Source organism: Delphinapterus leucas, chromosome 3, assembly GCF_059928025.1.
Source record: "Delphinapterus leucas isolate spDelLeu-1000000601 "Yukka" chromosome 3, BTC_Dleu_Yukka2, whole genome shotgun sequence".
Lineage (NCBI taxonomy): Eukaryota > Metazoa > Chordata > Mammalia > Artiodactyla > Monodontidae > Delphinapterus > Delphinapterus leucas.
Window position 1 is genome coordinate 81318064 of NC_143131.1, and position 14202 is coordinate 81332265.

General features: G+C 34.3%; 1 protein-coding gene across 11 annotated transcripts in view; it reads right to left on the bottom strand.

Annotated features, from left to right (window-relative positions):
• CHD1 (chromodomain helicase DNA binding protein 1) overlaps positions 1 to 14202 on the bottom strand; it is an 88614-nt gene that overhangs the window by 22471 nt on the left and 51941 nt on the right. For 9 of the 11 annotated variants that reach the window (XR_002647177.2, XM_089909147.1, XM_089909146.1 and 6 more), the window contains 9 exons: positions 13964 to 14005; positions 13140 to 13270; positions 12089 to 12227; positions 11715 to 11865; positions 10269 to 10391; positions 9145 to 9273; positions 8418 to 8681; positions 7936 to 8076; positions 3679 to 3857 (listed from right to left, as the gene is read on the bottom strand). Coding sequence is in view for 10 of the 11 variants with exons in the window: in XM_089909147.1 (XP_089765273.1) it covers positions 3679 to 3857; positions 7936 to 8076; positions 8418 to 8681; positions 9145 to 9273; positions 10269 to 10391; positions 11715 to 11865; positions 12089 to 12227; positions 13140 to 13270; positions 13964 to 14005 (1299 nt within the window). In the remaining variant the exon portion in view is untranslated. The remainder of the gene's footprint in view (positions 1 to 3678; positions 3858 to 7935; positions 8077 to 8417; positions 8682 to 9144; positions 9274 to 10268; positions 10392 to 11714; positions 11866 to 12088; positions 12228 to 13139; positions 13271 to 13963; positions 14006 to 14202) is intronic. The other 2 variants (XM_030759671.2, XM_022592230.2) reach the window with 2 other exon arrangements.

A 14202-nucleotide genomic window follows, 5' to 3' on the forward strand; every position in this document is an offset into this window, starting at 1 on the left:
TACTATATATTTCACTTATAGGTGGAATCTAAAAAAACAAAACAAATGAACATGTAACAAACAGAAACAGACTCACGGATACAGAGAACAAACTAGTGCTTGCCAGAGGGAAGGTGCATAGGTGCATGGGCAAAATAGGTAAAGGGGATTAAGAGGTACAAACTACCAGTAAGAAAATAAATAAGTCACAGTGATGTAACGTACAGCACAGGGAATATAGTCAATAAATACAACAACTCTGTATATTTACAAATCACTAGGTTATACACCTGAAATTAATAGTGTAAGTCAACTATATTTTAATAACAATAAAGTAAAATGCAAATTTGGTCCTGTTTAAAAATAAATGAAGTTAAAATTATGACTAATGTTCATGGGGTTCTATTAATTTATAAAATACTTGAGTTATTTATTAAAGATAAATGAGTGTAATCTGGTTTTCATTTTGTTACTACAACAAAAGGCTAAAAAAATCAGTATGTCTTTAAATTGTTAAGAATACTGTGTTAGGGCAGTGGTCCCCAGATGATATTAAAACTTTCACTATAGGTATGACATTAACCTTGAAATAAAAGTTATAAGCAAACTTAGAGAAAATTAATTAAATGATACCTGAGTGAAGTGAAATCCACAGCAGCTGAGAAAATTCATCGCCTTTAAATGAATTTATAGACTATCTCTAGACTATCTACATTCTACAGTTAACTCAAAAGAGTAAAGAGGTAGGAATTAATAAACTGTGTTTTTGTTAGTAATTAAATTTCTTTTTAAGAATACTTTTTTCCCTAGAAAAAACCTAGTTGAAATTAGATTCTGGTCCTAATTATATCACCTGCTGAAATGTGTGATCTTGGGCAAAACTCCAGACCTGGAACTAGCGTAAGAGTGAGCGCCTTGCTGTTAAAGTTCATGCCCTATGCGCCTCCTTGGCCATTACCCCAGTCCCAGCCCTACAAAGCTGTTCACCTGAGTCCATTTTTTTCTTCTGTAAAAATGGAAGTATTAACTATTAAGATTTCCTAAATACAGCATTTTTAAAAGGATCAATTAGAATGACGCATATGAAAGTACTCTGATATACAAACGAAACACAAATATACATTATTATGGTTATCACTTGATTGTAAGTGATTTTTAAATAAAAACTAGTGTTGCATTTCTTCACCAACTATTTGGCCAAAATATTTATATATAAACATTTATAAGCAAGAAATAAAGCAGATAATTATGGTTACTGTAAAAATTTGCTTAACGTCAACTGCTGTATAATTATGGGTGAAGTCCCTATCTTTAAAATTACAGGTAAGGTCTTGATCTTCCTTCCTTTTGTAGAATCAGTAATTGTAGCTGTGTTCTGTGGGTTGGAGTGGAGTAGAGCAGGGTGGTCAGAAGTTCAACCTTAACACAAGGGACTCTCCCTTGCTTCTACATTTTTCCCCAATCTTTCTCTAAAGACAGCACTCAGACCAGAGCAAAAACTAATTTGCTTTTGAAATATTTTTCAATTGGGGTCTTTCTGTTCTCCTTTCCCATTTAAAGGAATCTGGTATAACCAGAGACAGTGGCAGCAGGAATAAGTACCAAGGAATATGAAATCAAGGTAGATTGGGAGAAAAACAAAAGCTAATTTGCCCAGCTGGGTAAAAAGAGGAATAAAACCTTGGGAGAGGGCTGCCCTGGTGGTGCAGTGATTGAGAGTCTGCCTGCCGATGCAAGGGACACGGGTTCGTGCCCTGATCCGGGAAGATGCCACATGCCGCGGAGTGGCTAGGCCCGTGAGCCATGGCTGCTGAGCCTGCGCGTCCGGAGCCTGTGCTCCACAACGGGAGAGGCCCGCGTACCACAAAAAAAAAAACAAAAAAAAAAACCTTGGTAGGTAAGGGCGAACACAAAGAAAAATGTCTCCTGGCTATTTGGTCTCTCTTCTTTTAAAGGTTTTTTACCCCCCTCCCCCATTTCCTAATAACAACCTAAACCTGAAATAACATCCAGTTGTATTAGTCGACATGTAATTTCAATGAGATGCTGCTTATTTCTAATCTAGAAAGCAGGTAAAATAGATATTCTGCCTTCTTCACAACCTCAAAAATCTAAACTCTTATTAAGGTTTAAAAACTGGTATGTAGTACACAAGTTTTGTCAGAGAGAAAATAAGCTCCTTTACACTAAAAAGTAGAAAATAACTTTAATATAATCCTTTAAATTAACTAAATTTAGCTTTAAAAATAACTCACTGCATTTCCTTTTTCCCTAATTTTATCACAGACAAGCAACAATCAAGAATATGTCTGTGAGCCACTGACAGAGAACATTTATTTAACTTTGGATCTTGAATATAAAAAGATAGAGGAATTCCGCTATCTTCTCATTTAATCCTAGTATATATAATTAAACTCTATTGTATTCATGTCCATGTCCTGTGGTTCTGTACTTTAGGGGTCCCTGTATGAGTTAAGAGCTTGAGAAGGATGGAGTAATTCTATTTTATGGTATTTAAGGAAAGCACTAAGCTCCGGTGTATATATATTCCAACCATAAATAAAAGATTCAACTAGACACTATGAATAGTACTTGAGAATTATTGCCTCTCATTCTGCATAATATATCTTATCATTATCCTTCAGTAACTGAAAAATATGCAGTGCCTTATCTTTTTACAGATGATAATATTGGTAACTGTTTAAGGTCACAAAGCCAAAAATTAGCCAGGATGGAACTAAGCATGCATGTCTTGTGATGCCAACTCCAGTGATCATTCCATGTCATTATAGGCACATGACTTTAGGCTCTTCTTCATGTCTGTGAATGGTTTCAGTTTCTTTAGACATGAGCTCAGTTTCACTTGTTTTCAAAAGCCTAGCGATCACGATCAACTTCTATCTCCTCTTTCTAAAATGGGGGTCCTGGCTGAATTTAAGAAGAAAAGGGACATGGATAGAAATTTTTTTTTTAACTTTTGTGTAATCATCATGCCTCCTCCAGAAATGTGTCATTAAATTTTTTGTTTTGATGTGTAGCTGCACTACATGTAGCAAAGAAATCAGAAGGCTAATAAACAGATGTCAATGACTGGTTTATGCTCATTTTATTTTTCTCCTATCCTGTCTAGTAGTCTGGCTTAACAGTGTCCTGGATTTGGTAATCATTAAGTGATTAGTATCATATTATAGCAGTTCAGATTTATAATTTTAAAACCAACTGTAATTTTAAAATCAATCAAATTGCTGCCACTTCTAAGATGAAGAGGAAAACAGAAGTCTGCATTTTACATTGCTTGAGGACATTGAGTTTTACAAGGCTTTAGTCATACTTAGAAGATGAATTGCTAAATTTATGTAACAAATTGGTACACCAACCTCTGAAGATATTACTGAGAATAATTTGGTAAATTGTGGAGATTTTTAAAAATAAAATTTGAATTTTAATGAAATGCCTTTCACTATTTATTTAAAGGCAGAGATGCTACCTGTGGTTTATCATGATGCACAATTAAGTAATCACTTATTTATAAAAAGCTTTAAAGTTAAAGGAAAAAGTGAAAGCAATCATCCTCAGGTTACCTTTTTAAACTTTTTGTTACCTAAACTTCAAAAGTAGAAAAAAAAATTGAAATACAAGAGACAAATAGATGGTTACAAAATTACAAATTTAACACTTCCTGAAAAATACATCACTTACTTTCTCCACTGCTTGATTTGTTCAGGATTTGTATACTCTTTCAGACATTCCGTGATATGGTCTCCAATTTTTATTAAGCACTGTCTAGTATGTTCCAGTTGTTCTCTTTCTGAAAGGCCTTTCTCGGGCCTATCAAGTTGCTTCAAAGCTGCTTTGACAGGCCTCATTCTTTCTTTACACTTTAAAACAGGAAAATAAGAACACAAATACATGTATTAAAACCATGAATTCAACAAAGATCTACTTCTTTCAATCATACTTACTTACCTGAGTAAATATAGCATTGTCTAATGCTAAAACGAGCATTAAATCTCACCTCACAGCTCTTAAACATCAAGCATTTCTCCTTCAGACTTTATTCAGAAAGCAAGGCTTTCCATTATCATTTAAAATCAGTCTTTGTCTAAGTAAAAGCCTTGGATTTTACTTACTTTTTATAAAAATGGTTACTTTTTACACTGTAGAACACCATTCTAAACAGACTTAATGTTAAAAGATAACAAAATATTTCAGAGTATAACAATATTATGTATTGACTATAATACAGAATAAAATGTAAAGATCTTTATATATTGGCAAAGCTATTTTTATATATAAATACATAAATAATAATCTTTATATAATATATTGGCAAAGCTATTAACATCAATATAGCTAAAAGTATAAACTGTCTATTCTTGGGGCCAAAGTAGCTAATGATGAATTTTGCTTCTATCATATTTGGGCAGTCAGGGACGTGGGGGTAGTTGATGGAAACCAACCTCTTCCTTGGCCTACAGAGCACTAGCATGCTAGTAAAAGGACAACACACCCAAACTGTACCATTCAGTAAAGTCCAATTTGTGTAATAAAAACTGTTAACCTTATACCAAAACCAGAATTAAAATATTACTAAAAAAGCAAACTGCAGATAAATTTTATTGTATACAAATGCAAAAACAACTTTATAGTAATTATATCCATGAGTAGCAAGTTGGGTTAGTTTGGGGAATGTAAGGATGGATCAACTACAGACAATATATTTAGTTGACCCAATGCCACCATTTATTTACATCACTGCTGTGAAGGGCCTTTCTTATTATCAATTAAGTGTCTATATTATATGTGCAAATTTGTTTATGAGTACTTTACTCTGTTTTATTGACCTATTTCTCCAAATCAGTTGGGAAACTTTCCATCTTTTGTCAGGGATAATTTAACACTGGAATCATTTATTCTTTAGTTAAAATTAGAACTCAGCCAAGCCTAATGTCTTCTTTAAAAAAGGGAAAATTTTAATTTCCTTTCTAATTTTTAGTGTTACTCATATTTGTTCTCTACATTTTCTGTTTCTTGTTCAATTTTCTAGTTTATATTCTGCTAGAAAATTATTTATTCAACATATGTAGGCTGAATACATACTATATTCTAGGCGTTGTTCTAGACCCAGAAAACAGAGTGGTAAATAAAACGGAGACCCTGCTCTTATGGAACCTGTAGTCTAGTAGGAGAATAAAGCCAATAAGTAAACAAGACATAGTGTTTAAGATGGTGACAACCATGATAAAAAAATAAATAAGCAAGAAAGAACAGGGAGCTTTCTACCTTACTTAAGCTTTCAGAGAAGTGTGATGCTTGAGCAGGTATCTAAAGAAAATGAAGGAGTAAGCCATTTCAAGCAGAGGGAAGAGCAAGTAAAAATGTCCTATAACTTGTCTGACATGTTCAAGGGAACAGTATGAATTCCAGTGTCGCTGGAACCAAGTGAGTCAGGCAAACAGCAGGAGATGATGGGAGTAAACCATATGCTGTATCTTTTAGACTATTGTTATGAATCTTTTATCCTGAATGAGAGGGAAAGCCATTCAAGGGTTTTAAACAGAAAAGTAACAAGGGGTGACTTTATTATCCCTGTAACAGTTATTGTCAGTCTGGGCTGCTGTGTGGAGTACAAACCGGGGTATGAAAAGGGTATAGGGTGAGATGGGAAGGGTGAAAGCAGTGAGAACAGCTATGAAGCTATTGAAATAATCTAGGAAAGAGATGGCTGTGGCTTGAACCAGTGTGTTAGAGCCAATATGATTTACTCATTGAATGTGAGTGGAGGAAAAAGAGAGGAATTGATGACTAAAATCTATGCTAAGGTCAAGGCCTGAAGATGGGAACTGGAGCAATGATAACTAATGTTTATAAAGCACTTATTAGGTACCAGAGGCTGTGTGTTCATTGCTTTAAATTTGATTCTGACAACAGACCTTTGCAATACCATTCACTCTATTTTATAGAAAAAGAAATTGAAGCTTAGAATGAAATGACATCTGTGAAACCCAGTTTTGACCTCAAACACTTTCTTGACTGCTAAATTATACTGCTATCTAGGAAGACAGATCAATAAGACACAAGAAAATCAAGAGATGCTAAATGAGGCAAAGATGTCAAGGAAAATGAAGACTGAGAAAAGACCAGTGAATTGCTTAATAATCAGAGCTATTCCTGAATACAATAAAATGTATATACCAAGAAATTTTTTTTTTTTTGCCGTACGCAGGCATCTCACTGCCGTGGCCTCTCCAGATGCAGAGCACAGGCTCCAGACGTGCAGGCTCAGCGGCCATGGCCCACGGGCCCAGCCGCTCCGCGGCATGTGGGATCCTCCCAGGCCAGGGCACGAACCTGCGTCCCCTGCATTGGCAGGCGGAATCTCAACCACTATGCCACCAGGGAAGCCCCCAAGAAAATCTTAATCATACAAGCTCAGAAAATCTGGAGTCCATGTTTAAAACTATTCCATTATTCCTTTCCATAATACAAGAGATTTTAAATCATTTATGAAGGTTAATGAAGAAGAAATTCATGCACTGGGCACAAAAGAAAACTTTCCATTTCATTGGTTATATGAACAAGTCAGATGGCTAAGGAGGAAATGTGGGCAAAGAAGAGGCAAGAGGTGCAATTTCACTTACCTCAGTAATGGAGCACATAGTGTAGGGGAAGCAGTTCAGAAGAGTTCAGTGTTTTCACCTCAGAAAAGCAAAAGCACACCATCACCCATTCCCACCCAATACAGAGGGGGTAAAAAACAAAAACAAAAACAATAGAAAATGGATAGAGAGGCTAGATTAAGATCTAGGCCATAAATAGAAAGGTTAGCCTTAAAAGTTGCTAAGGAATCACAACATGTGAACCTGGAGAAAAGATAAAAATGAAAGTCAAGAGATAAGATATATGTTCATTCAAGTAAGTAAGATGGAAGACAGGAGCTGCAACAGCTTACTTGGGAATGTCCCCAATATTCTCAGAGATTAGAGGGATGTAAACAGCCAAAAGTGAGGAGGACAAGAAAATTGTGGCAGGAACTATGTTATTTAAAGAGCATATCTGGAACTATATTAGGGCATGTAATGGAATCAGTAGGAAATGAATAAATGCGTTCTCAGTCTTAATATCATCTAGTCAGAGTACACAGTAGGAGAAAATGGGACATGAAGATGAGCTGGGGATCTAAAAGGACGTAGTAGGTCAAACACAAATATAATTTTAGAAGGTGAAAATTTCCATCTTTCAAGTATAGGATTTGATTAGTATCAGTGATAAAACTGACTTAAGATTACACCCATAAGATTATTTGCGTTCCTGAATATATACAGCAAATAAACCCTTTGGAGAAAGGCCAAGACAGATCTCCCTGACTCTGATGAATATAAAAGCATGGTAGCATGTAAAACCAGTAATATTTTAGACCAGTATTCCTCAAAGTGTGGTCTATGAACCTGTGTTAGTCCAAAGCAGGATAGGTACAGAAATTTTAGAAACCTTTATATCAGTTTGACAGTGCAAATTTATACCTACTGAATCTAGTAATACAACACCAGGGCTTATATTTTATATTCTTTTTTTCCTAATTTCATTTTTATTTTATTTTCTAAAAACACTGGTCTGTAAAAGATTAGAAAAGAAGGGTCCTTCACTGTAGATATATCCACTGTTATATGGATAATAGGCTCAGGAATTGAAAAGTTTAAAATTCTAAAGTTGGAGGAAAAAAAGTTTATTCCCTAAATACCTCTTCTTAAAATCTTTAATTTATGAAGAAGTTTTTCTAGGTTGATTCTAAATTTAGGATACCTTTCAAAATTTAAATCTATTGCTTTTGTCAGCTTGAACTGCAATGCTATCAAATTCAAACACATTTCTAAAGTTAAAGTTTTAAAAGATGAATATAAATTAAATAAAATGTTATATGAATTATTCCTAATAACCAGAAACTTTACTACTTACTATGCTGAATGTCTTCTGATCTAGCTCTTCAGATTCTTCAGATATGGGAACTGGTTCACCACTTGCAGTGATATGAACTGGAGCATCCGACACTGAAGATTTCTTAGATCTTTCCTTGCTATCAGACTTGGATTCACTCAACTGATGAAAAAACACAACAACAAAGGCAAAAATGATTAACACTTCCAGAAGAATTATGGTCCCATTTTATTCTATAAAGTTTACTCACATTTAACATTCTTATCTATTTGATCTTTCCCCCATTTTATTTGGGGAAACCAAAAATAAAGCTATTCTGTAACATTATTTATTAGGTAAGGCATCTAAAAAAGGATTCAAACCTGTTCTTCTCCTCTACTAGATACCCATATGCATTTTTAAAGAACTCAGTTATTGAGACTAATTGGGCTGACAATTTATTCTCCTAAACTGTAAATACGCTGTTGTGTCACTTTCTAAATTTTATATTATGATTTGCATACCTTTTCTTCCTTTATGTCTTTTTCTTTCTGTATAGCTTCTTTTACTTTGTTTTCTCTTTTCTCTTTAAAATCTTTTTCCTTTATATCTTTCTTATCCTCTTTTTCTTTTATCTCCCTTTTAAGTTCTCTTTTATTTTCCTTTTCTTTCGCTTCCCTCTTTTCTTCTGGTTCCTTCTTTATACAAACATCTGGCTCAGGTTTTTCTTCACTGTCTCTTTCTGTTTTAACTTTTTTATTTGGATGTTTCACAGAAGTGATCTCATCCTGAAAAGTGCAAGTATGGCCAATGTATTACTAACCAAATCTTGACAAAGACTAATTTCTTTTCTTTGCATGACTACGGATTGCATGTATGTGGATTCTGAGAGAAGTAACTCAGAATCCCATTAGTAATGACGCATGCAATATTTACCTTCCTATAAAAATTAAGGTAAGCCAATCCCATTCAAAATTCATAACAAAATTAAAGGAGACAGAATGTCTTCAAATGGCAAATGTTTGAAAAGGAAGGACCTTTGCTCTATCCCTGTAGTGAAATATAATATTCTATTGGATGGGTAGAAATTCTGTTCTGTAAATGAGACTACATAGCAAACTATAAAAAAGAACTTCAGTATCTAAAAGTAAAATTTCAAGCCTTACTTCAAACTTCAAATGTAAAGCATACTAAAAATATGCCATGTTCCCTTTCTATATAACAGGTTGCTTTTCTAAAACACATTCTTACCTTATCATCATCTTCATCAGACTTTTCTGAGGGCAGGGGAGAAGAATCGCTCTTTATTTCCTCTTTCATTTTTATTGACTTCATTGCTTTATTCTTCTTAGCTCTTACTTTCCTCCTTTTTGAACCTCCCTAAAAATAATTATTTTTATTCTAACCAACCCCACAGATTCCATTAAAAAAAAATCTTAAATACCACATCTATAAAGCTAAAGAACACACACTCCAACCCAATCCTTAATCTGCTGGCACTAAGCTACACCAATCTTAGGAAGTTATTATCAACAAAAGTGATATAACTTAATGAATCAAGTACAAATTAATGTGAATAAATGCTAACCAACTGTAATTATTTCTTAAAAAAAAAGAAAGAAATAGGAGGGTTGTTCACCTTCCTAAATTATTATTATCTTCAACTAAATCCAATGTCACCAGAGATAGCCTTAGAAATTTTTTGTTTGTTTTGCGGTACGCGGGCCTCTCACTGTTGTGGCCTCTCCCGTTGCGGAGCACAGGCTCCGGACGTGCAGGCTCAGCGGCCATGGCTCACGGGCCTAGCCACTCTGCGGCATGTGGGATCTTCCCGGACGGGGGCACGAACCCGTGTCCCCTGCATTGGCAGGCGGACTCTCAACCACTGCGCCACCAGGGAAGCCCAGAAATTATTTTTAATAGTACACAGGTAGTTATTGACACTGTGGTCACAGGTAAACTTTCAAGGGTTGCTTTAGTTTCCAATCACCTCTGTTTTAGTGTCTTTTTCCTTCTTTCGTGAAATGCCCTCATAAATAAGCTTGGTGATCTTTAATGCTATTCCTTAAGCTGCCCTATGTCTCCAAATGAAACAATAATGGAAGCCTGTCCTCTCAAAAAGCACTCCACTCCACTCCAAAAGTTGCTCCCACTCTCTTTCTAAATACTAGGAAAAAACAGATCCCATTCTGAAAGATAGGACTCACTAGAGTTTTAACACGAATGCTGAGATCAAAATATTACCATATTCAATATAGCTAAATTACAGATAAACATACTGATGAGCCCATGCTAACCACGGGTGTCTAGGGTGATCAGAAAACTAGATTTATCTTATTCAAAAGTAAACTGCTCTTAAGCATATGTTAACTTACTGCACCAGAAAGCCTCTGAGCTTCTTTTCTTGCAAGATCTTTACTAAGTAATTTGATGAGGTAGTCCGCACGTGTCTGTAACTGTTTTGCTTGTGGTTTTTTATCAGGATCATCTGGAAGAATCTGAAAAGCAATTAATTTTTTCATCTTGTCTTTAATAAATAACATGAGAAATAATAATCATTGTTTAAAAAAGGGTTGCTCATTTAAAAACTATGTATAATTCACTAACAAGTTACAACTCTTAAAATCTGTAGGAATAAACAGCTTAAAATGCAAAATACATTTTTTATAGCTATGCCACAAAGATTCAATTTATCTGGGAATGAATTCTAAATACATGAGAAAAATATCCCTCTATTCAAAATGAGACTACACAGTATGAGGTTAGAAATTTCTTTCAAATATATAATGGTGTATTGGCATTCAGTGTTATTAAACATCATAGTATTCTTAGATTTCCTTCCTTCTCAACAGTATATTTTAAGTATAAAGTATACAAAAATTCCTAGAATATAAAGTATCATCTATCAGGACTTCCAGGGTAGCGCAGTCGTTAAAAATCCGCCTGCCAGTGCAGGGGACATAGGTTTTGATCCCTGGTCCAGGAAGATCCCACATGCTGCGGAGCAACTAAGCTCGTGCACCGCAACTATTGAGCCTGCGTACCACAACTACTGAAGCCTGTGTGCCTAGAACCCGTGCTCCGCAACAAGAGAAGCCACCACAATGAGAAGCCCACGCACCACAATGAAGAGTAGCCCCCGCTCGCCGCAACTAGAGAAAACCTGCGCGCAGCAACGAAGACCCAACACAGCCAAAAATAAAAAATTAATTAAAAAAAAAAGTATAGTTCATGTAGAAGATGACCCAAAGCATGTACTGTGAGGAAACTCTTACAATGAAAACATAAACTAATTTTGTTTCACAGTAGCAAATGACAAATATCTGAAGGTTCCCACTTGTCCATGAAGAAGTAGAATATAAAAAGATAAATGATAAGCATAGGGCAATGCTTCCAATGTTTTCCATTCTAGGCAAAGAAATGATTATAATAACTAGTGTGGTGGCATCAAATCACCAAAACTCCTAAACACTATTTGTTATTTTAAAAAAATATATAAACACACACACATAAAAAACAATCCTTTTTTGCTTTTGAATAACATAATGACTGAATGACAGGTTTACTTTTAACCTGATACTATGAAGAAAAATATACCTATGCCTTAATAACAAAAATGTCATTTCAGAGGTAAAGCAGAATCTAGAGATCATTTAAATTCAATCCCTTCATGAAAACCAGATTCCAAAGAAGCCAAGGTCACACAGCTAACTAGAGCCATGGTTTCTTGACTCCCAGTTGAGCTTATTTCTAACATAATTTGAAAGCAAAAAATTCAATTTAACATCAGTGGTCAACAGAATCAAGAAATATTTAAGTACCTTGTGTGTCAGACTGAGGTCAGGATCCATTTTAATCATTTCCCAGCTTCCATATCCATATTCGTAGATACCAATTAACAAATTGGAATCATCTTCTTTGCCCCAGTCTATATCAAAATGAGCTGCCTTCGTGTGGCATGGGATGATATACCTATCATTAAAGTTAACAGCCACTGTCAAGTTATAATTGCCTTATTAAAAATTAATTTTGAAAACCATATATGAGTCATTACAACTTCTAAATACTATGCTTTATTTTATTTTTAAAAACATTCAAATTGGCCAATGGCATAAAAAACATTTTTAACATACATTCATATCCAAATTATTGAATAACAACAAATATTTTACAATGGTAAAAGTAAACAACTCACTGCTTTCTTTCTTCTGGGTCTGAAGGAATGGATTTGTGCAACGGTATTAATTCTTCTTCATGGGAGATGACTAGCTTGGCATTCACTTGTACTCCTGATATTCGGAATGTTGGACCCTTTACTTTTCCAAGTCTACCACCTTAATTTATTTGGAAAAGAATATTAAAAAGTATAAAATATATACTACGAAACGCAAAGCAAAATATGTTATTACTTATATAAATAAGTACTATTTACCTATATTTTATTTTATTTATTTATTTATTTATTTTTTGCGGTACGCGGGCCTCTCACTGTTGTGGCCTCTCCCGTTGCGGAGCGCAGGCTCAGTGGCCATGGCTCATGGGCCTAGCCGCTCCACAGCACGTGGGATCTTCCCGGACCGGGGCACGAATCCGTGTGCCCTGCATCGGCAGGCGGACTCTCAACCACTGTGCCACCAGGGAAGCCCCTACCTATATTTTAAAGTATTACTTATTTGTGTTAAGGGGAGGCTTGCTGGCAAACCCTAAATTTCACTCGAGATTTTTCAGTACATACTACTGATTATAATATAGCACATGAAGATTCACAAAAAGCATTTCATGTCCTTTAGCAAATGCATAAGATACATCAATCTATTAATATGTCAGCCTTTCTAAATAAGAGTTCCAGTATGATTTTTTTCAGTACATATAATTACTGAATCTTATCTATTTTTATTTAGATAGATGAATTACAAAATAAGTAGAAAGTAACTATGCTAAAACCATTATCACATGTGTATACTTATAATATCTCATCTATACTAAAAATATAGTACAACTAACAATAATTCCTGATGTTACCTCCCAGCCAGAAAATATACCAGGCAAATGGATTCTACTGCCTTCAATAATACAATTCTGCTGCCCATTTTCTCTTAACCAGAAATGGCCTTGCTTTGTTTTATAAAGCATCTTTTAAGACTAATGAATAGGTAACTTAAGATATAATACCTAACTAACTCAATAAAAGCATATTTTGAAACTTCCATTGACCTCTCTTTAAATCACTTTCATTTTAGTATTACCTGTTCGTTCTGTTCCTGAAGAATTGTCCTTTAAAGCTTTAATGCAACCATTATGTACCAATTCTCCTAGTCGTCTGAGGTCTGTCTCTGACTTATCAACTAATTCAGCATCTCGAGCAATTGCATCTAATCTATAATAAAATAATACAATTTTCAGGTAAATATGCAGAATAAAATGGAGCCATTTAAGACAGATATTATAAGAGTAAAGTTCTATAATTTTTTAATTACTATACACTGAGAAAATATGAATAATAAATGTTCAAAACATCTTTTTCATCATCTAAAATAATTATGTAAGTATTTCATTGTAACTTCATGCAAGTCATCTCAAAATAAAACAGAAAATATTTCTATTTTAAGATGGAGTTTTGGGGAGAAAAACAGAATTAAACCAATTTTAGTCTCTGCCACTCTATAATTAAGATAGTGGTTATAGCGGTTATTGAGAATAACCATTAAACAAAATTGGTCTTTAAGTCAGAGGCTAGGTTAGCAACTTAGCTTCTCTACAGATGAATCTGCTATTTTATAAGCTTGTGATGAAAAGGTAAGAAAAAGCATTTGAAAAGTAGCTTACAATTATAAAAATGCAAATGTTTTACAGGCCATGTATTTTATAGAAAACTTCATTTGTAGATAAAACTTTAAACACTAGAAAGGATTAAGGATAGTACAAAAAGCTTTCAAAAATCTATCCGAAATTTGCTTTCTACAGGTTAACTTTATAAAAACCTTTTACAGCAAATTTAACAATAGTATAAATAAAGCTGACAGCATGTGATACATTCTATAATTCTATTGAGAATGACAGATGTATTTACCTTTCCAGAGGGCCACCAAATTTCTTGTAACTCTTGATAAACCTAACAGAAAATAATTGTTTGATTTAAATGTGGGCTTCACTATTCGTTAAAAAATAGATATAAATATATAGAAATAATACTTGTTAGTGTAAAAGTTCAAGGCACTGTTACTAACAAAAATGAATAAACTATTCTAAATCAAAACATTAAGATAAACCAAGTAAGACAAGATATATTTTTTAACACCCAGGATGATG